General features: G+C 39.5%; 1 protein-coding gene across 14 annotated transcripts in view; it reads left to right on the forward strand.

Moving 5' to 3' along the window:
* Nucleotides 1–19891, forward strand: part of TRIP12 (thyroid hormone receptor interactor 12) — an 80083-nt gene that overhangs the window by 37006 nt on the left and 23186 nt on the right. For 12 of the 14 annotated variants that reach the window (XM_053986510.1, XM_053986507.1, XM_053986511.1 and 9 more), the window contains 15 exons: nucleotides 40–839; nucleotides 9617–9722; nucleotides 11009–11145; nucleotides 12060–12143; nucleotides 13487–13582; nucleotides 14558–14706; nucleotides 15019–15054; nucleotides 15139–15234; nucleotides 15650–15742; nucleotides 15882–16043; nucleotides 17620–17688; nucleotides 17802–17967; nucleotides 18663–18780; nucleotides 18921–19077; nucleotides 19385–19538. In XM_053986510.1, coding sequence (XP_053842485.1) covers nucleotides 40–839; nucleotides 9617–9722; nucleotides 11009–11145; nucleotides 12060–12143; nucleotides 13487–13582; nucleotides 14558–14706; nucleotides 15019–15054; nucleotides 15139–15234; nucleotides 15650–15742; nucleotides 15882–16043; nucleotides 17620–17688; nucleotides 17802–17967; nucleotides 18663–18780; nucleotides 18921–19077; nucleotides 19385–19538 — 2423 coding nt within the window. The remainder of the gene's footprint in view (nucleotides 1–39; nucleotides 840–9616; nucleotides 9723–11008; nucleotides 11146–12059; nucleotides 12144–13486; nucleotides 13583–14557; nucleotides 14707–15018; nucleotides 15055–15138; nucleotides 15235–15649; nucleotides 15743–15881; nucleotides 16044–17619; nucleotides 17689–17801; nucleotides 17968–18662; nucleotides 18781–18920; nucleotides 19078–19384; nucleotides 19539–19891) is intronic. The other 2 variants (XM_053986516.1, XM_053986517.1) reach the window with 2 other exon arrangements.

Genomic DNA, 19891 nt, shown 5'->3' on the forward strand with positions numbered 1-19891 from the left:
TGAGTTCAACTCTAATGCTGTTCCTGCTTACTTCTACAGAGGCTGTAGTTCATCTGCTGTTTTAATACCACAACAAGAAGATCCCGAGAGAGTCAATACTTCAGAAAAGCAAAAAACGGGGCAAGTGCCTAAGAAAGACAATTCTCGAGGAGTTAAACGCAGTGCTAGTCCAGATTACAGGAGGACCAATTCTCCTAGCTCTGCTAAAAAACCCAAAGCACTTCAACACACTGAGACTTCCTCAGAAACTAACAAGCCACATACTAAATCTAAGAGAAGACACTCAGACCAAGAGCAGCCCAAGTCTACACAATTGCCATCAACAAGCAAGGCTCACACCAGAAAGGGTGGAGCTGCTGGTAGCTCCCGAAGTCAGAAAAGGAAAAGGACAGAGAATCTGTCTTGTATAGAGAGTGGGTCATCAGTTGAATCAACTGGCACTGAAGAAAAGTCAGCAAAAGTCTCCAAGCTGGCTTCAAAATCGGTGACCTCAGCCAAAGCTGGGTGTAGCACCATCACTGATTCTTCTTCTTCAGCTTCCACCTCCTCCTCCTCTTCTGCTGTTGCCTCTGCTTCTTCTACTGTTCCTCAGGGTGCCAGAGTGAAACAGGGAAAGGACCAGAGTAAGGCTAGACGTTCCCGTTCTGCATCCAGCCCCAGTCCAAGAAGGAGTAGCAGGGACAAAGAACCAAGTAAAACAGGTGGCTCTTCAAAGTTTGACTGGGCTGCTCGATTCAGCCCAAAAGTCAGTCTCCCTAAAACAAAACTGTCTCTACCAGGCTCTTCCAAGTCAGAGACATCAAAACCTGGACCTTCAGGACTACAGGCTAAGCTAGCAAGTAAGTAGTTCTTTTCTGGAAGAATAAAAACATATGTTTTAAAATCAAGTCTTCTAAACAAATACTTCTGTTTTTTCAAGCTGCATGTGATCTTCCTAGAAAAATTAACTTTTAGTATGTTCTGCTGAGTTAAGTAAAGCTGTGACTGAAATTATTTACAGCTAAAGCAGATGATTTAAGTTCAGTCAGTGTTCTGTAAATTTGAGTTGCTTCTGTGTCTTAACACATCTATTTTAAAAATAAAATACAAAATAATTGGATGTTGTGATGGGGGCATATATATTATAAAACACTCTTGATTATATTCCTTTTGTCAGATTTTTAGTCCCCCTCGTTTTCTTAACTCTTCTGTTCTGAAGTGGGAATGATAAATGCTGGAAAACAAATAGATCATATGTGGTATCTTCTTTGAGACTTAACTTTCCTGATTCTTCCTTGTTGTGAGAATCTGATATTTAAGAACTGTAGTCTTGTAAACTTGGTGTACATAGTCTGGGGATATTAGTCACTTTGTCTTCTAATTTGTTCTTACAAAGTATGGCTTCTTTCTGGTGCTGAGTTTGAATAGCAGCTACTGTTTGTGAACATGGTCCCTAGGAAATGTAGACTGTTTCCAAGCAGAGCACCTGCTTGCTAGTATGCAGATATGCTTGTAGCTCCATTGTCTTGAACATTTTTTTTTTAAATGTGTTTTACTGCCTTTGTGTACTGAATGATTTATCTACTGCATGCATTCTCTAAAACTTGATGTAAGAGGTTGGATTCCTAAGCTTGCTTACTGTTGTTCCTTTACTTAGGCATGATCACAAGTAGCTTGTCCGAACTGGGACAAATCCATAGCTAATACTAATGCTGGAAATAGGTGAAATAATCAAAAGCAACTGGCTGTCTTTCTGTCTAATCAGCATAGGTCAATTAAATTTAACAGGCATGTTTTGGCTAATTGGCATGGCTGGAGTATTGATTCTGGAATGACCTAACCTAACAGATGGAGAATGGCATTTGGAAAGGAGAGAGGAGTTATTTGCTTTACAGCAATTCTTTTTTTCTATCTGCTCTGTGATTCAGGGCTACCAGGTGATGAATTCCAGAATCAAAACTCTGAATTTGCATGGAGTGGAAGGAGAGGGAAGTGAGCAGAAGTCAGGGACCGATGGGAATGACCAGCAAGTTCTGAGATAAGTCAGGCTACAGGCAACAAAGAAAGGCAACAGGAAGGAGAAGGAATTTACCTCCAACAAGTGAACAAGAAGATGAAAGCAGAGAGTAATTCATGTGATAAGTTACAAAACTTCTTGAAGGAGTGAGAAGGGGAAGGGTGGAATAGCACAATATAAAGGGCTATGTGTGTATATCTTGAGTACCTTGAAAAACAGCATTGAGAATGTGAGCCTAAACTGTTACTGCAAAGACTGAACTGAGAAAGAAACTATGACTTAACTTTCAGGTTGTAGAAGCGCTAAAGGTTTTTTGCTAGAAGATGCTCCAATATGTGATAAAACCAAGTTGGTGGTGTGTGTGTGTATAAAATGTCACTGCTAAGGGGTACCAAGCATGGTGAGAGATGTTTCTTCATGTGATGGAGAACCAAGTTATTTTCTGTAGATGACATTTCAATTTGAGGGAGGGGAAAAGTACTAACAGGTGATATTAGGAAGTCTAAAATGTTTAATGCCTCTTTACCATAGATTGCAGCAAAACATACTCCGGTAAATATCACTGATCACCAGATATCACTGTAAGAGCACAACCTACAGCAGAAGTGTTAAACTATGATATTTTCAAACAGTGTCAGCCTTTCAAATAGTGCTCTCTGACAACAGGTTGAAGTGATCTTGGAATCAATAATTACTATTAGCTTAGTCTTTTAAAAAAAGAGAAAGCTTGTGTGACATACACTTTCAAACTATTTGAAAAATTTGAAGTATTTTAACAAAATACACATTTTACATAATGCTGAGAAGTGTCATGAAAATATGAAGAAAATAAACCACTAGGATAGGTTTTTGAGAAAGGATGGGTAAGTTCAAATTTGTTTTCTGTAGCAGATGAGTAACCTTAGAGGATAAGGGAGCAGAAGAAAGTGGTGTCTCAATACAAATACTAACACTGTGGCCCTTTCTAAAGCAGGAAGGCAGAGAGTGATCTAGATGAAATTGAAGTGTACGCCCTTCTACCTGGGAACAAATCCTTAGAAGTCTTAGTAATTCTGTGTAGAAGCTAAAAGCTTAAACTTGGTAGGCTTTTATAGGTGTATACATTATGAAACATGTTAGGAGAAGTCTGAAATAGGCCTTATAGAATTAGTGAGAGATAAAAAAGCAAACATAACAACTTGCAATAATGTCAGGAAAATTATAGGTGGAAGTAGCTCTAGGAAAATAAGTGGGAGGAGAGGGAGGATTATTCAGGCTGACATGAAATCATAGAACGGTTTGGTTGAAAGGGATCTTAAATTCCAAACCCCCTGCCACAGGCAGGGCCACCTTCCACTACGCCAGGTTCTCAAAGCCCCATCTGGTAAGTCATGTCCATATAAATGCAATGCTGTTCCCTTCTGGAGATGATGCAGTTCAAGGAGTACAAGAATCGTTGTAGGGGTTGTGATCTTTGAATGAAAAATAAGAGCAGCTGATCTGACTTACTCTACTGAAGAGAAGAATGAAGAGAAACATGGTTGCCATCTTTGCAGAAGTTTTTCACATACTGAAGGAGAATGAGGAGAATACCCTGAGGTTTCTTGTCCATTCCTCCTGGATAGCTAAATAGGTGTTAAATCCAGCCCAGGTGACTTCAGAGTGTTAAGCTCTACACAGCAGTCTCCATAAAAGAGCAGTGACATCACTGAATAACAACTGAAGAATATGTTGGAATAAAAACAGGCTACACTAAAGTTCTTCACATCCATTTAAGTAGTTGAACATTTCTTCATGGGGGAAAGGGGGAAGAGAGGAAGAAAGCAGCTTTCTCATTTTGTTCTCGTGACCTGACTATTTTCACATCCCTTTCAGGCCATATCTGTTGGAGGGGCTTTTTAAACGTTGCAAATTGGGTCATGTTACCAATTATGTAACAATATAAAATCAAGCTCAGTTATGTTTCCATTACTGGGGAAATCTTTGCTGTCCTTCCTGTATTGTCTTGTGGCCCCTAAGTAGGAAGATGCTGGTAGCAGTGGCTGGGACAGTGCTAAGAGCGAGGGTGACTTAAAATAGCTGTCCCTGCCTGGGAAGTCTCTACCTAATACTTGGAAATCTGGGGGGTTAGGGAGGTCATTGGTGTATGCACTGAAAAGCCATATGAACATAAAGATGGAGTGTGAATGGTACATAACTCCTGGCTTTGAGGGATTTGGCAGAGGTGAGAGAGAAAAGAGTCAGAAAATAGCTCTGAATTAGTTTATTTGGGATTCTGGGTACAGTGCTGGCTTGGGTGATGGTAGTTACAGCCTTGGGATTGAGGCAGTAAGATGGCTACCTTGGAGATACTTTAATTGTGGTGACAGGCTGTGTGGGGCTTTAATAAGAGCTGGGGGATGCCTGGGTTGGTACTGAGGGCGGGCAACAGTGGAATACTACAAGGACAGGAGGCTGTCTTGCCTTCCCCTGCTACAGCTTTTTTTACCCAATCTCAACTAGTGAGAAGAACAGCCTCACACAGGAGCCCATCTGAAGACTAAAATTCCAGTCCTAACAAGTAAATCACTCCTGATTGTCTTTCTGAACTGCAGATGAAGGGCTTTCTAGGTTATGAGCTCTGAAAGTTTGTCTAACTTTGTTTTGACTTGGGTAATACATTCAGACTTAATAAGTGATTGCAGTACAGCTGCATTCAGAACTTTTCTTTTGCACAACAAAATCTTCCTTAAAAAATGCTGACAAGTAAACACACTTAAATGTGAAGTTAAGATTTTTTTAGTTTGATTTGTTAGGCTGTGCTATTTCAGGTTTAGCCTGTTTGAATGTGTTTTCCTTCTGACTCATAAACATGAGTGCTTGGCATGCAAAATAGGATGATGTCAGGGCATAAGTAATATGTGTCTGCCATAAGGAAGGCTGTGTTTCTGCTTTAATTCTGAAGTTTACTTCTGAAGTTCTTGCAGTTGCTGAACATAAGATGCTTAAACCTGATTTTCTTTGAGGGGTTTGGATTAGAGATCTTTTAGGTAAACTTGTCACCCACAAATCTATAGGTGCATCTAGGGATGCACCTACATATGTTGGAGGAGCTGGCAGATGTTACTTCTAAGCCATTCTCCATCATCTTTGAAAGGTCATGGAGAACAGCAGAGATGCCTGAGGAAAGCCAGTGTCACTTCAGAAAGGGCAAGGAAGAGGACCCAGGGAACTATAGTCTGGTCAGCCTCACCTCCCTCCCTGGAAGGATGATGATAGAGCTCATCCTGCATTGTCATCTCTAAGCATGTGAAGTAAAAGGTTATCAGTAGTCAACATGGATTCACTGAGGGGAAATAATGCTTAACTAGACTGATAGTCTGCTGTGATGGAATGGCTGACTGAGTAGATGAAGGGAGAACAGTGAATGTTGTCTGTCTTGACTTCAGCAAAGCTTTCAACTCTCTCTCCTGTAGCATCCTTGTAGCTCAGGAAGTGTGAGTGAGGTGAATGACAGTGGACTGGGTTGAGAACTGACTGAATGGCAGAGTTCAGAGGTTGTGATCAGCAATGCAGTGTCCAGTTGGAGGCCTGTAGCTGGCAGTGAGTCAATATTGGGTTCAGTCCTGTTCTACCGGTTCATCAATGACCTGGATAAGGGGACAGAGTGCACCCTCAGCAAGTCTGATGTTACAAAAGTGAGAGGTGTGGCTGATACACCAGAGGCTGTGCTGCCATTCAGCTAAACCTGGAGAAGCTGCAGAGTTGGGTGGAGAGGAACCTAAAGTTCAAAGGCAAGTGCAGGGTCACACATCTCCTGGAGCAGGAGTCAGCTCCTGCTTTTCAGGAGCTGACCTGAAAAGCAGCTCTGGGGAGAAGGACCTGGGCACCCTGCTGGAGAACAGGTAGTGCATGAGCCAGCAGTGAGCTCTTTTGGCTAAGAAGGCAAACAAAATTCTGGGATGCATTAGGAAGAGCACTTCTAACAGATCAATGAACTTGATCCTGCTTCTCTCCTCTGCCTTGGTGAGGCCTCACCTGGAGTGGTGTATCCAGTTCTGGTCTCCCCAGTTCATGGAAGACAAGGAACTACTGCAAAGGTCCAGTGGAGGGCTATGAAGGTAATAATGGGACTGAACCATTTCTTTTGAGGAAAGGCTGAGATACCTGTGCCTATTTAGCCTGGAGAAAAGATGACTTACTAGTGCATGCAAATACTTTAGGGGTGGTTGTCAAGAAATTGGGGCCAGACTCTCTTTTTAGTGGTGCCCAGCACCAGGAAGAACAGCAGAGGACAAGCTGAATACGGAAAGTTCCACTGAATAAGAGGAAAAACCTCTTTGAGGGTGGCAGAGTAGTAGAACAGGCTGCCCAGAGAGACAATGGAGTCTGCTTTTCTGGAGATATTCAAAACATGTCTGGACATGACCAGTGAACCCGCTGTAGCAGTGGGATTGGATGATGTCTGAAGGTCGCTTCAGCCCCAACCTTTCTGTGAGTCTGTGACAATTGCTCTATGTATTACAGAAATAGTGCTGAGTAAACAGCTTTTGGAAATGAGCATCAAACCAATTCCTCTGAGAGCCCTTGGTGTCTGTCTGTGACAGCGTGAGTGGTGCTTTCCTCCATCAGGCATACACAGGGCATCTTTAATTTCATTTTCCTGAACACTGGTTGTGCTCTGTTTACTGGTGAATACTTGCCACTTTCAGCCTCTTGCAACTCTTAAAGGCACAGGATTAACCTTCAGTTTGGAGGTTTTGCTGGCTATCCCAAATTTTAATGACAGCGTGAGTGAAAGGAAGAGGGCTCAGTCTGAAGAGATCAGCGGTTCTGAAGTTATGGTATTGGGAAGACTCGAAGGATTTGTGGAAGATGCAGATGGTAAGATTGACTTAAAGTTGATCACGAAGACTTCTTAAGGGCAGAGTGGTATTGAACAGCAGGAAGGGAACATGCTGTGAGACTTTCTTCACTTTCTCTTCTAGCCTTTAAAATAAATAGGGGGTGGTGGAAGCTCAGTTGTACCCTGGTAGATCCTCAGAGCCAGAAAAGCAGAGACTTGGGAAAAGAAAAACATAGAAAGAAAACATAGAAAGTAGAACATTCTTGAGCAGCGTGAGAATATGTGCTCGGTGTTTCTGGATGCTCAAGGTGTGATGTATTCTGCAGCTCACCCACCAAGCAGTAACTGGCTAACTGTACATTCTCTACAACTCTCTGAAGTAGTTCAGCTTAAAGAGATGGTTCAGCTAATTTAATGCCACTACGGAAAAGGACAACCCATTTTATTACATCTTTGCTGTATTGCTTGATGGTGTTTGACCCTTAAGCAAGCTCAGCTCACCAAACTGGCAGAATACTAAAACAAGAAATTGTGTCAGATGTGTACTTTATAGATCTTGGGATTGATTTGTGGAAAACAAGAGATGGATGGGCCATACTTTTAAACAACAGTAAGCTGTTAAGCTGGCTCTGCTGGTTTGTGAAACTCTTCCCCTTAGCAGAAATCCTGTTTTGATATAAGCTAAGTCAACCTTCACTTAGAGTGGATGTGTGGTGTCTCATCAATAGCCTGTTACTAAGCTAATATGAAGTTACCTAATTTAGGCTTGACTACTTGAAAATGACTACCCACAGATTTGAAGTAGTAAATGGTGTGCTGACATAAAGGATGAAAATGTGCCTTTTTTCCCCAGTGAACTCCACTGTATCAAGGTCATTATTTTATTCTTCTAATGTAAAACAAAAGTGCATTTCACCTAGAATTTCACCATAGTTACAGGTACTGAGTAACCTAGCTTTCCATACGTGTTCTGTATGAGAAAGTGTATCTCTGAACTCAATGGGGCAAACACATATTTTACCTGTGGAGTAGTACAGTGCTATACCTAGAGCCAGTTGAAGAATGCATTTTCTAGTGTAAAATACAACCAGCTCTGAGAGGATGTTGATGTGTCGTACTTCTGAGTACTTGAGAAGTGTAGCTATGGCGTGGGATCCTGCTGCAACCATTTCAAATGAGTTTTGTCTTGTATCTCTACCTTATGAAATGTTTTCTCCTGTCACACCTGTCCCATTCTCCTCCCCACCAGTATTACATGTACTATATGTAAGGAAGGTTTGAGTGCTTGTGTAGTGGTAACTTCAACTTACAGTTTTGGTTTCAAAGCATATGTAGTAAAAATGCCGCTACTTTTTGAATATTCAAAAAACGTTACATGTGTTCTATACGTGCAGACCACGTGGAAATTCAAGTGGCTGGCCTGCTTCAGTTCAGTGCTTGGTGGCTTTTAAATACAGAACATTGTTGTTTTCTTAAGGTTGCCAAATTTCTTGAGTTTAAACCAAGTGTGTGGTAAATATATGAATATCAGGTTAACCTTCATCTGCTGTGTGCACAATGCACACAGCATTGTGTTTCTGGGTCAAATATGCTGTGGTGCTTGAAGGGACACACTATTGGCCAGATCAGTAGTAGTTTTGTACACTTTTCCTTTTCTGTTAAATATCCAGTCAGAGGCTGCATGGTTATCATTCCATCCCTCAGTACCACAACTCTGCATTCCTGGAATGTTTTAGGATTAAGGAAATAGGAGCTAGTCTGATAACTTCTGAACTCAAATGCATTGCATGTTTAAGTATGTTTTATTTCTGCTTTGTTGCCAGAAGAGGGAGCAGTGATCTAACTTACTTTTCAAAATTGTTTACATCTGTTGTAGTAATAATATGTCTGAATTCAATGTTACGATGTTCTCTTCTATTATATTTATTTATTGTGGAGGTGTGTGGATGGGGTCACTGCAATGTCAAACTGGCCTGATAAAAATTTTTTATTTTTACCCTAAATTATCAGTTTTGTGCTTTGAAAGCTGCCATGGGATATTTCAACCTGATACTAAGCCTGCTGAGACTCATCTGAGAATGTCATATTGTATGGGGCTTTTGTGTGTTTAACTTGGTTCTGTGGTGGGATGTTACCAGAACAATGGCTTTGTCACCTAGAGCAAATTGTTACCAAGTGGATCAGTTTTCAACAGTGAAATTGCTTGTAAATTAAACACTGGAACTCCTTTTCCAAAGCCATGAGGATGTGCTTACTTACATCAAGGATGGCCTTACGACAGTAAGAGGGGCTGAAGGGCTGTAGTTGAAATAGGAACACAAATGGGATATATACATCTATCTGTATATGGGATAGATCTCAACACTGAGAGTACTTGAAGACAGTTATTTTAAAGCCATATTAGTTTGAATAGAACTGACTAAAATTTGAGATTGAAACCACTACTTTTTTCTGTTTAAGACTAAAACATCTTCTTTTAATTGTTGGAACTTAGAAATAATACACTTGTATCCCATCATGTGATACCTGTTTAGCATGAGAAAGGTGATCGATAACTTTAGTATATAGTTTAGTAAAAGGTGCCTAAAATCTTGGAGTTGAGCATTACTTAAGTCAATGAATAAAAGTAAATGTCTGAACCTTTCTTCTACTGATACAGCAGTTCAATATAAGCTGACTAATATTGATGTGGACTTACTGTGTTATGTAGAAGCTGTTCTACACAGAGGTTTCCTGTACACAAAAGTTCAATGTCTTTGTAGAATTGTTGTGTATTTAAAGACTGATTTACTCTCAATTCTTTACATATTGCATAGGTCTAAGAAAATCTACAAAGAAGCGCAGTGAATCACCACCTGCTGAGCTCCCCAGTTTACGGCGGAGCACACGGCAAAAGACCACGGGCTCCTGTGCTAGCACCAGGTAAGACTTGAGAAATGAAACTTGATTACTACAGTGAGTTGGTATTCATGTCATTTCCATGCATGAGCATTGGCCTTGGCTGTTGTAAAAGTAGCTGTAGCTTTTCAGGCCTGCTGGATTACTCTGTACACCGGTGTTACGGATAGCGATAGAATTTGTCACCATCAGACTTCCAGTAAGTCCCTCAGCTGTGGAGGTGGAGGAAGAGAAACAACCAAAGCCAGTATCACAAACTTAAGTAATCCTGTCCTTAGAAAGGTGTTTTAAGAGCACAGACAGTATGAACTACTGAAACAGCTGAACTACTTACTTAACACAGACAGTAGTGCTGAACTATTGCCTGTCATGAATAGTGAAAGAGATAATTGTTTTGAAAAATAAGACTTCATGGTACCATACAGGATTCAGTTTTAATGGGGTGCACTGTTAAGCTGACTCAGGTTGTCAGCAGTTTCGTCTGAACTGCATCTAAGTACTTAATGTACTTCTTAGTAGTAGAAGTAGGAGGAGAAGTAGTCCTGAATTAGTAATTTTAAACAGCTGGTAGATTAAATGGGAGGGGAGAGTACATTAGTATCTTGTGATGCAATAAACTTTTGTAGTTGCATATATTGTGGGACTAAATATAAGAAGCCTTAACAAGCTTTATTTTTGTTCTTATGCCTAGACTGTTTAGTACTTCTAGCACATCCTTTTTTCCCTCTTCCACACTATTAAAAAACCACTTCTGAAATCTTGATTTTATTGTCAAGTGCGTATTTGAATTTGACTGTTTACTCTGAAGGCAAGTGTATTTGTAGTGATGAAGGCTGTAGTGTTTAAAACTGCAAATCTAAATAGGCTCATCCTTTCAAACTTGTTCTGACTCTGAAAACCAAGTTGAACGTCAGAGTCCTCTTCTTGCTTTCAGTAGTTCAGAGCTTCCTCTAAAGATGATTACTCAATCATCAGCTTTCTCAAATGTGTATATGATTTATAACTAACAGTCACTTAAAGCTTGCTCATTTTTGCTGTTATATTTTAGTAGACTGCCTGGTCTTGAAATGTTTAATGTAAGGACTTGTCTGTAATGCCTTAGTGTAAACAAATCACTGCCATGGTGTGGGGCAGGGAGTGTACAGAAAGGTTGGATAATTTTATGAAGATTGATTCTTTCACAAATTGCTCGTTTGTGCAGTGTTGTGGCAGTTATGTACATAAACATTATGTAGTCTTTAGTAGACTTACATTAATAAATCTCTTACCTTAGTTCACAAGGTCTGAAACTTTGCTTTTTGAACCTTTAGTCGGCGAGGCTCTGGCCTGGGCAAAAGAGGAGCAGCTGAAGCCCGCCGACAGGAGAAGATGGCTGATCCTGACAACAACCAGGATGGAGTTAACTCTTCAGCTGCACGGACAGATGAGCCTCCCCAGGGAGCTGCAGGTAAGAAGGAACTGCAGCTGAAGAATTTTTGGCATAGTTGCTAGTATAAAATTCTTTGCATTTAAAAATAGTCAAATAGATTAAGTTCTGAAGAGAAATTGTTTAAGGTGGTAAAATAATGCTGGATGGTTTTTCAGTGAGAGGGATACTTATATTAGCGTATGATTTTTTTGGCTATCTGGTACGTGTTTGTTATGCTTTTTTGTAGTATCCAGACTATATCCAGTAATCCAGATGTTAGCTTTTAAGCTTCTGCTACTTTTAAAAAAAGTAACTTCAGCTGATGCTACATAAATATCATCAACTGAAAAGACATCAAGCTGTTCGGAATACGGAAGGCATGCATTACCTGTAAAAGCTCTGTTGAAACTACTCAAATACTCTACGGATTTTCTGTTGAAATTGCAAGCATGTGTTACTGGAGAAATTTGTGACCAGTTGAATGCTGTTATTTGCACAGTTCTGTTAGATGATAATTTTGTCATTTGGTCCTAATTAGTGAGTTCAAAGGAATTATGGCAGTGATTATACTGAATGATAGAAAATATTAAACATTCTATGCTTAGAGGTGGCTACATTAGTACAGAAAGTAGTAATGGAAACTAAGTATAGCATAATACTCCATTAAGAAAAGTATACATTTATTAAGAATACAGGGGAATATGTCTGAAATTTAATTTTACGGACTTAGCTGTATTTTTTTTTTCATTATCTTGTGTTGATAAAGCCATTCTTTTCAGCTTTTGGAAAGTACTAGTCCTCTAAACTCCTCTGTTTTAAATTGGAAGTTTTACAGGAGTTTGCTGGTGGCAGCACTAAATGCAGAGTGTGCTTTTGATGGCAGAGCTTTTTTAGATGTGAGTTTTGTGGCTTTAAAGACACTAATTTGTATTAATCTTTTATTGTTCCTTTAGCTTCTAGTTCTGTTGCTGGAGCTGTAGGTATGACAACTTCTGGAGAAAGTGAGTCAGATGATTCTGAGATGGGAAGACTACAAGGTATAAAAGTTTTCACTAATTTACCTTTTTGGTTGTTAGCCTATAAATAATCATACCTACACAAATTCTGTATGACGTTTAAGTGGGAAGGCTGTATTTTGTTTCATTGTCTGTGAATGTGTTTGTTCACAGTAATTCTGAAGTAGGGATTTACAAGCCTTAATTCACAAAAGATGCAAGGATATCTGGAGGGGGGGTGGGATAGTGTCTTTATTCATTTAATGGCATGTAATACCCTACTACTGATGATTTTCTAGGAGGAGGTGGGGGGGGAGAGAACTGAGAACTTAGTCCTATGAAGTGTGTAAGCTCAAATATGAAAATACTCTTTGCAAGCATGTTTTAAGTTTAGAGAGTAGGTTAGGCCTACTATATTCTGCCTGCTTCTGGATAACTTTTTTTTTTTTTTGTGCTTGTCATTGATACCCATGTTGCTGTAAGCTTTGACCAAAAAAGTCTGAATGTTCTTAAAATGCTTGCTTTTGTGCTTGGGCTAAAGGAGCCTTGGTCTCTCAAAACCAGAGAGTATGACAGGTATAAACTCAGTATGCATGTCCTGCAACTGGTCTAATGATTTTGCTGCTACGTTGCAGGGGGTCCTGAGATCATGATCTCCCTTGCAAATGACAGGTTTTTGTTAAACTGGATATTTAATGTGGGAGTGCTGTCAGTATCAGTTCACTTGCTTATAGTTCTCAGTAAGTATAGGTATGCATTATAAATATTGGGCTAAATTGGTTTTCACTATTAATTACTATTTTATTGATCAGCAATAGTCATGGTTGCTACAATAAAAACCAGAATCACCCACTTAGTTTAGCTTAAGTAACAGTACTGTAAAGTGTTGAAAAATCAATCAAAAAAGAAACCCACTAATACTTACCAGAGTTGTTCCCTCTCTTGCTCATCAGCAAATAAAGCTGTTGAACCTGTTTTTAAGTGCCATTTTTTTCACTGTAGGAGTGCCTGCAGGTCCTTAAAATATGAAGATAAGCTTAACTATCCTGTGTAGTTTGAATTCAGATTTGAAATGACAGCCTGATGTATCTGCTGCTCTGGCTCTAGGCTTAAAACAGTTTAACAGAGATTACACACAGCTATGCAAACTCAGCGGGTGACTTCATAAAGGACCTTATTGCTCGGACACAAACAAAAATTTGTTATTTGTTCCTTTAAGGTCATCTTTTTGGTGTTTTTTCAAAATCGAGGTAGCTGCAATCATCTAAATAACTCTTAAAGTATCAACATTCTAGTAGTCTTAAATGATAACATCACGGAATTTAAGCTTTTAAAAATATACGTAGAAGCTTTGACAATGGCTGTTATCCTCTGTTTGCTTTTAGCTCTATTAGAGGCTAGGGGTCTTCCTCCTCACCTGTTTGGCCCTCTTGGTCCTCGGATGTCGCAGCTCTTCCACAGGACAATTGGAAGTGGAGCTAGTAAGCAAAGTTTGTCTAATTTGACTTAATTCTTTCCACTTCCAGACTAGTAGAATTCAGCCAATAGTAAATCTAATATTTGTATTAGCGTCATAGTTTATTATAGTATTGTACACGTTGGAGACTTGTATGTCATGATAGTTCTAGACCACTTGTCAACAATTTTAATTTGCTTGTCTTCCTTTAAGGAAGAAGAATTTGCCTTAGCCATATTTCTTTGCTTTTCTGTTTTGGGGCATCTTAATGTTCCCTTCTAGGTGGGGAAGGGAGGGTTCTTGCCTTTTCACCCCTTCCTTATCTTTTTCTTTTGCATGATGGGCTGCTTAACACAAGACCTCTCCAACCCCCTTGGGTTTTTTGCTAGCTTTAAACAAATGCTTAAGCTAGCTTTAAAACAATTAATACATGTCAGTTCTAAGTTACATTGGTTTTAGTTTCAAAAGTGTCTTAGGTTTCGGACAGAATGGATTTCCTTCAGACATGGTGTCAGTGAGAACGTGGGTCCTTAGACTTGTTGCACCAGGTCTGCGCTATGCAGCTGGATGAGATGTGCACCTTCCAGTCCAAGTCTGGCTTCCCAGGAGAGCCAGAGGCAGCCTGTTACACTGCATGCCAAGAAGAGGATGGGGTCTCATGGGTGCTCCATGTGCTGTATTAACTGGGGGATGTTGCAATGTCCTTTGCTGCACAAAGGTGGGATGGTTTGGGTTCTGGCACCTGCTGTAGGTTGGCAAGATGGCTGTGCTGAGCAGTGTGGCGGACTCCCTGTGCTGACCAGTCTGCACTGGAAAGGCAGCCAAGAGTGAGATTTTTGTCTCCCTTCCCTATTCCCCCTTTTTATGACAGGGAAAGGAAATGAAACTACAAATACAGAGGAAACTATCTCTGGTCTTCCACTCTGGCAGAAGTATAGCATAACATCCCTTGAACACTTTCTAATACCTTTTTTCCTAAATTTTTTTTCTGGATATCTAGGTTCTAAAGCTCAACAGCTTTTACAAGGTCTCCAAGCCACTGATGAAAGTCAGCAACTACAGGCAGTGATTGAGATGTGCCAGCTGTTGGTTATGGGAAATGAAGAAACATTAGGAGGATTTCCAGTCAAGAGTGTTGTACCAGCTTTGGTAAAGATTTAATCTCAGATTTCTGTTGGAGGATATAATGTTTCAATCAATGTTTTGATTATATTAAATCATCACTGTTTATGTTGTCGCCTTTGTGTGTGCATATCTATCTTGGTTTTGAGAGGATGTTTTGCTAAATTTTGATAGTCCTATTAATTTTTTAATAGCTTAAGAATAGGAAGTGATTATTTTGGAATTCTTACTAACATTCAAAATCCTGAGTCAAAAGCTACAGTAGTGATTTGTACCCTTTTTATGATGATATCTAGATACATTTTTCTAAACAAACAATACTTTCTTTTTTTTAAACAGATAACACTGCTGCAGATGGAGCACAACTTTGACATTGTAAGTAGTTTGTAATATTTAAGGAGGTTTTGAAATACTAAATTGTTACCAGAACTTAAAATCAAATATCTGTGTATTTAATAGATGAATCATGCATGTCGGGCCTTAACATACATGATGGAAGCACTTCCCAGGTCATCTGCTGTAGTGGTAGATGCAATTCCCGTCTTCTTGGAAAAGGTAAAATGAAATTAAAACAGTGATAAAACAGCATGAGGGGATTATATAGTTTGTTTTAACATTAGGAAGTGCCACTAAGATAGTGGTTTCTTTTCATGGTTTACAAGATAATATAAAGTGCATGAGGAGCTTCTAAAGCCAGACTTAATCTTTGCTCCCACCCTTACTGAAAAGCGCTCTCTTTCACTGAGAACTTTTTCTTTGATTGGTGTTGCAAACATACAAAATGTGTAAATAAATGAGCTGTTGTCCCTTGGAGTAGCTCCATGGCTGTCCTGAACTGTCAGGCTTGGTCAGAACTGGCTTCATTAGCATATGTGTCTTAGTAGAGGCTGTATGTCTGAGTGTTAATCAAGGTGATTATTTTTGAAAATCAGTTTAGAAGTTGATATACAAGCTTTTTGTTTTCTTGTAGCTGCAAGTTATCCAGTGCATTGATGTGGCAGAGCAGGCGCTTACAGCCCTGGAGATGTTGTCACGCAGGCACAGTAAAGCCATTCTGCAGGCAGTAAGTAAAACCAAAAAAAGGCAGGTTTGCCTCTGCCAGCTCTACATCTTGGTGATCTTCTGTGAAGATGAAATAAGAAAACAACTTTCTTCGACTTCAGCAGTACTGAGAGTGAAAAATTTTGTTTGTTTTGTTATAGGGTGGGTTGGCAGACTGTTTGCTGTATCTGGAATTCTTCAGTATAAATGCACAAAGGAATGCACTAGCTATTGCTGCCAACTGCTGCCAGAGTATAACACCTGATGAGTTTCACTTTGTGGCAGACTCTTTGCCACTGCTAACACAAAGATTAACCCATCAGGTAAGAAGTTGTTACAAAAATGGAACATTTTGATTTTGATTTGAAAGCAGTTTAGAGATGTCTCCAGATACCTGGTTCTTTGCTGTGCATTATTTGCCTTTGCAAGGTGATGATTGACTTCAAGCTTCTGTACTGTCAGGTTGTGATATACCAATGTACATACGGATCTTCGGTGGTTCTGTAAATGTCACATTTTATAAAACAAGACAAATAAGGTACTTTAACTCAAAGCATGAGTAATGGTTTTATAGTCCTTATAAGAACAAGGACATCAGTCAGGGGAAGTCCAGTAGCATTAGTGGTTTTATTTTTTCTTAACAGATGGGTTGCAAGGTTCTCTTCCACTTTAAATCAGAACACCCTCTGTTTCAATTTTTGTGGGTTTTTTGTGCTTTATGGCATTTTTAAAAAGTTCCTGCTTTTGTACAATAGTTGTAAGTGATGAATCTGAAATCAAGGGGCTCCTAAGGGCTACATATCCTGCAGTGCTGCTGTGTTTATAAATGAGCACTTAAAATAACTGATGCACCAAAAGAGATTTTTGGTGATCAGCTTGGTTGGCAGATCCCTGTTAAAAAGATGAAAAAGGAGAAATATTTTATTTGTTAACAAATGCAACTAATTGGAAGCTTCCAGGTAATGGTTTTGTGTATTCTTGTGCTGTTCTTAATTTTGCCTACATCATCTTGCTGAAAGACTGCTTGAATCTTTGAGGCAGCTTCTAAGAAGCCAAATGACAGCTTTAGCTTGTACTCTAGAAACAGGAAGCACCATTCTCACCAGTAGTAGGGACAAGTACTGATCCTGATCTTTGAAGAGAAGCTACAACTCACCAAAGTAAGAAATTTTGAAGTGGAAATTTTCTGGAAAAGAATCTTGAGTTAGCTCTTAACAGAATAGTTGAGGTTGGAAGAGAGCTCTGTTACCTAGTCCTAGTTCCTTGCAAGTTGAGCTAGAGCAGATTGCCCAGGAGCATATCCAGATGACTTTTTTTCTGTTTTTAAGTATCTCCAAGGAGGGAGACTTAATCCCTCAGGCTAACCTCTTCCAGTGCTCAGCTATCCTTATAGTTTAGTGTTTTATGTTCAGGTGATCTTTTTTGAGCATTTCATTGAACTTTTAACTAGATCTATTTTTAGGGCAATCTTTACTTGTGTCTTTGAATTTGCTGTGTTGTCTGTGCTGCATAATACCAAAATCAGGCTTCATGTAGTCTGTAGAACAGTAGCCTTCACTCCTACTTATTACCTATAACTCCTGTTACTTCAGCTTTTCCCTATTGTTTCTTCCTTGCAGAATCCAGAAAGACTATTAGAGATCAATTTATTAATCTCTAAAGGTCCCTAAAGGTATTTATGTTGCAAGTGGGGGGTGCATTCCCAGGGAATATGTAGGAAGCACAGCTGTGTCAGGAGGTCAGTTTAGGCTGTCAGTGAGTTTAAAAGTCAGAGCTGTAATGTTCTGTAAAATGTGATTTGACTGGGCCTTTTGGAGAAATTTTATGAATGCTCAAAGTGACATCATGTTCTAATGCAACTTAAAATATTTCAATTTTAACAAAGCTTTCTTATAACAGGACAAAAAGTCTGTTGAAAGCACTTGTCTGTGCTTTGCACGGCTAGTGGACAACTTCCAGCATGAAGAGGTAAGAGTGTGGATGGGGGTGCATTTCTGCTTTCTTCTCCACCCACCCTGTTTCTCTTGAGGGCTCACCTTTCAAGGACTAATGTTTCCCATTTTGTTGTTCCCTCCTTGAAGAACTTGCTGCAGCAGGTTGCTTCCAAGGACTTGTTAACAAATATCCAGCAGCTCTTGGTCGTGACACCTCCTATCCTGAGCTCAGGAATGTTCATCATGGTGGTGCGCATGTTCTCCCTGATGTGCTCCAACTGCCCCACACTTGCGGTCCAGCTTATGAAGCAAAGTGAGTTCTTACTCTTCCATGTTCTTGGGGGCCTGTTCATGTTAATGCTTACAGTCAGTATGGACCTCTATGCACTTGATTATATAAATATTCTGTTCTTTCAATTTTTCTCTCTCACTTTGTTCCCTCTGGGATAAAAAATTGAGTTAAACTTGTTGAAAGCTTTTATCCAGAGGAGTTCTTATCCTTTTTCCTAGTTCTAGCTGTTGTCATTGCAGTGCTCACTTAATTTTGAGTCTGTATTGGCTGCACAAACTATTCTCATTCCAAGACAAGCTGAATAATTTTCTTAGTTGTTCCCATGTGATGTGCTTTTAAGTACTTTCTCTAGGGAAAAACAATAAAGTAAGTGTTGTAGAGATGTCTTCGTTGTCACTTGTTTTCTTTGTTCCATCTCACAAATTTTGACTGACCCCTTCAACTGCCCTGTATCTTTCCCTGTTTTCTTCTGTGTCTTGTATATTGAGTGGTATTTCTTCCCTAGTGGTCTTTTAAAGGAAAAAACCACAAACCCAAAAAAGCCACAAACCCCAGACCTGAGAACAAACACATTTCTTTGTGTTCAAAGAAACACTTTTTCTTATAGTCCACTCTCTGTTTGCTTTGGGCAGTAACTATCTCTTCTGTGTAGTGTCCAACAGAAAATGGAATCCGTATCTGATACAGGCAGTCTCATCAATAATAATTTTTTATAGATATTGCAGAAACACTTCACTTCCTCCTTTGTGGAGCCTCAAATGGGAGTTGTCAAGAACAAATTGACCTTGTTCCACGAAGTCCTCAAGAACTTTATGAACTAACTTCTCTTATATGGTAAGTCTTGCAGTCCTAGGTTTTGGGTGTGGTTGTTAAGTTAAAATCCTTAACTTCATTAAGATAAGGCAAACAGTTTTCAGTTTAGATGGACTTGATTGTATACGTCTAGTAAAATACTGTTTTAATGTTCTTTACAGTGAACTGATGCCTTGCCTGCCAAAAGAGGGAATCTTTGCTGTTGATACTATGCTAAAGAAAGGAAATGCACAAAATACAGATGGTGCAATATGGCAATGGCGAGATGACAGGGGTCTCTGGCATCCATATAACAGGATTGATAGTCGAATAATAGAGGTAGTAATTCCACACATTTGTGTGGTGATGCTTTTCAAATCTGCGTGCGGTTGTATAGGGAATTGAGTGCTTTCTCTGTCTTTAAAAATACCACTCTTGATCTTTCTAAGTAAGAAACACAAGTTTCTTCAAACATCTTGCTGTAATATTGTACTATTTTGGTGTTCAGCCATACCAAATCACTTATTTGCTGTTCTTATTGAATTTCTGTCACTGTTTTTCCTACTGTGTTACCCCTCTCCTCACCTTCCATATAGTTTTCTGTTTATTAGGTATTTCTTAACTTTAAATTCTTCCTTGATTTTAGGCAGCTCATCAGGTTGGTGAGGATGAGATAAGCCTGTCTACGCTTGGGCGTGTCTATACTATTGATTTTAACTCTATGCAGCAAATAAATGAGGATACTGGAACAGCTCGTGCCATTCAGCGAAAACCAAATCCTTTAGCCAGTACAAACACTAGTAAGTACAGCTCAGGAAACACCTGGGCTCTCTAGCTGTGGCTAATATATGCTGGGTTGTGCAGCCATTTATTTCTTACCTAATAAATTTCTTACATCTTCTGTGGAACATGAAACTATTCTGATGTACATGAATGAAGAAAATTTCATAACAAAACTCGTACTGTTGACATGTGTGCTTTTTAACATGTAAACTCCTCCTGGGACCTGAAAATGTATTGAACTAGGAGGGAGCTGGAGGTGTTCCTGGCTTGGGATTTCTGAAACAGTTCTATTCGTACATCTCTTTTATTTAAGGAAGACTCTGTGAGGGCTTCTTACTGTTATACAGAAATACATAAGAAAACCAAAGAA

Source organism: Vidua macroura, chromosome 10 (assembly GCF_024509145.1).
Source record: "Vidua macroura isolate BioBank_ID:100142 chromosome 10, ASM2450914v1, whole genome shotgun sequence".
NCBI lineage: Eukaryota > Metazoa > Chordata > Aves > Passeriformes > Viduidae > Vidua > Vidua macroura.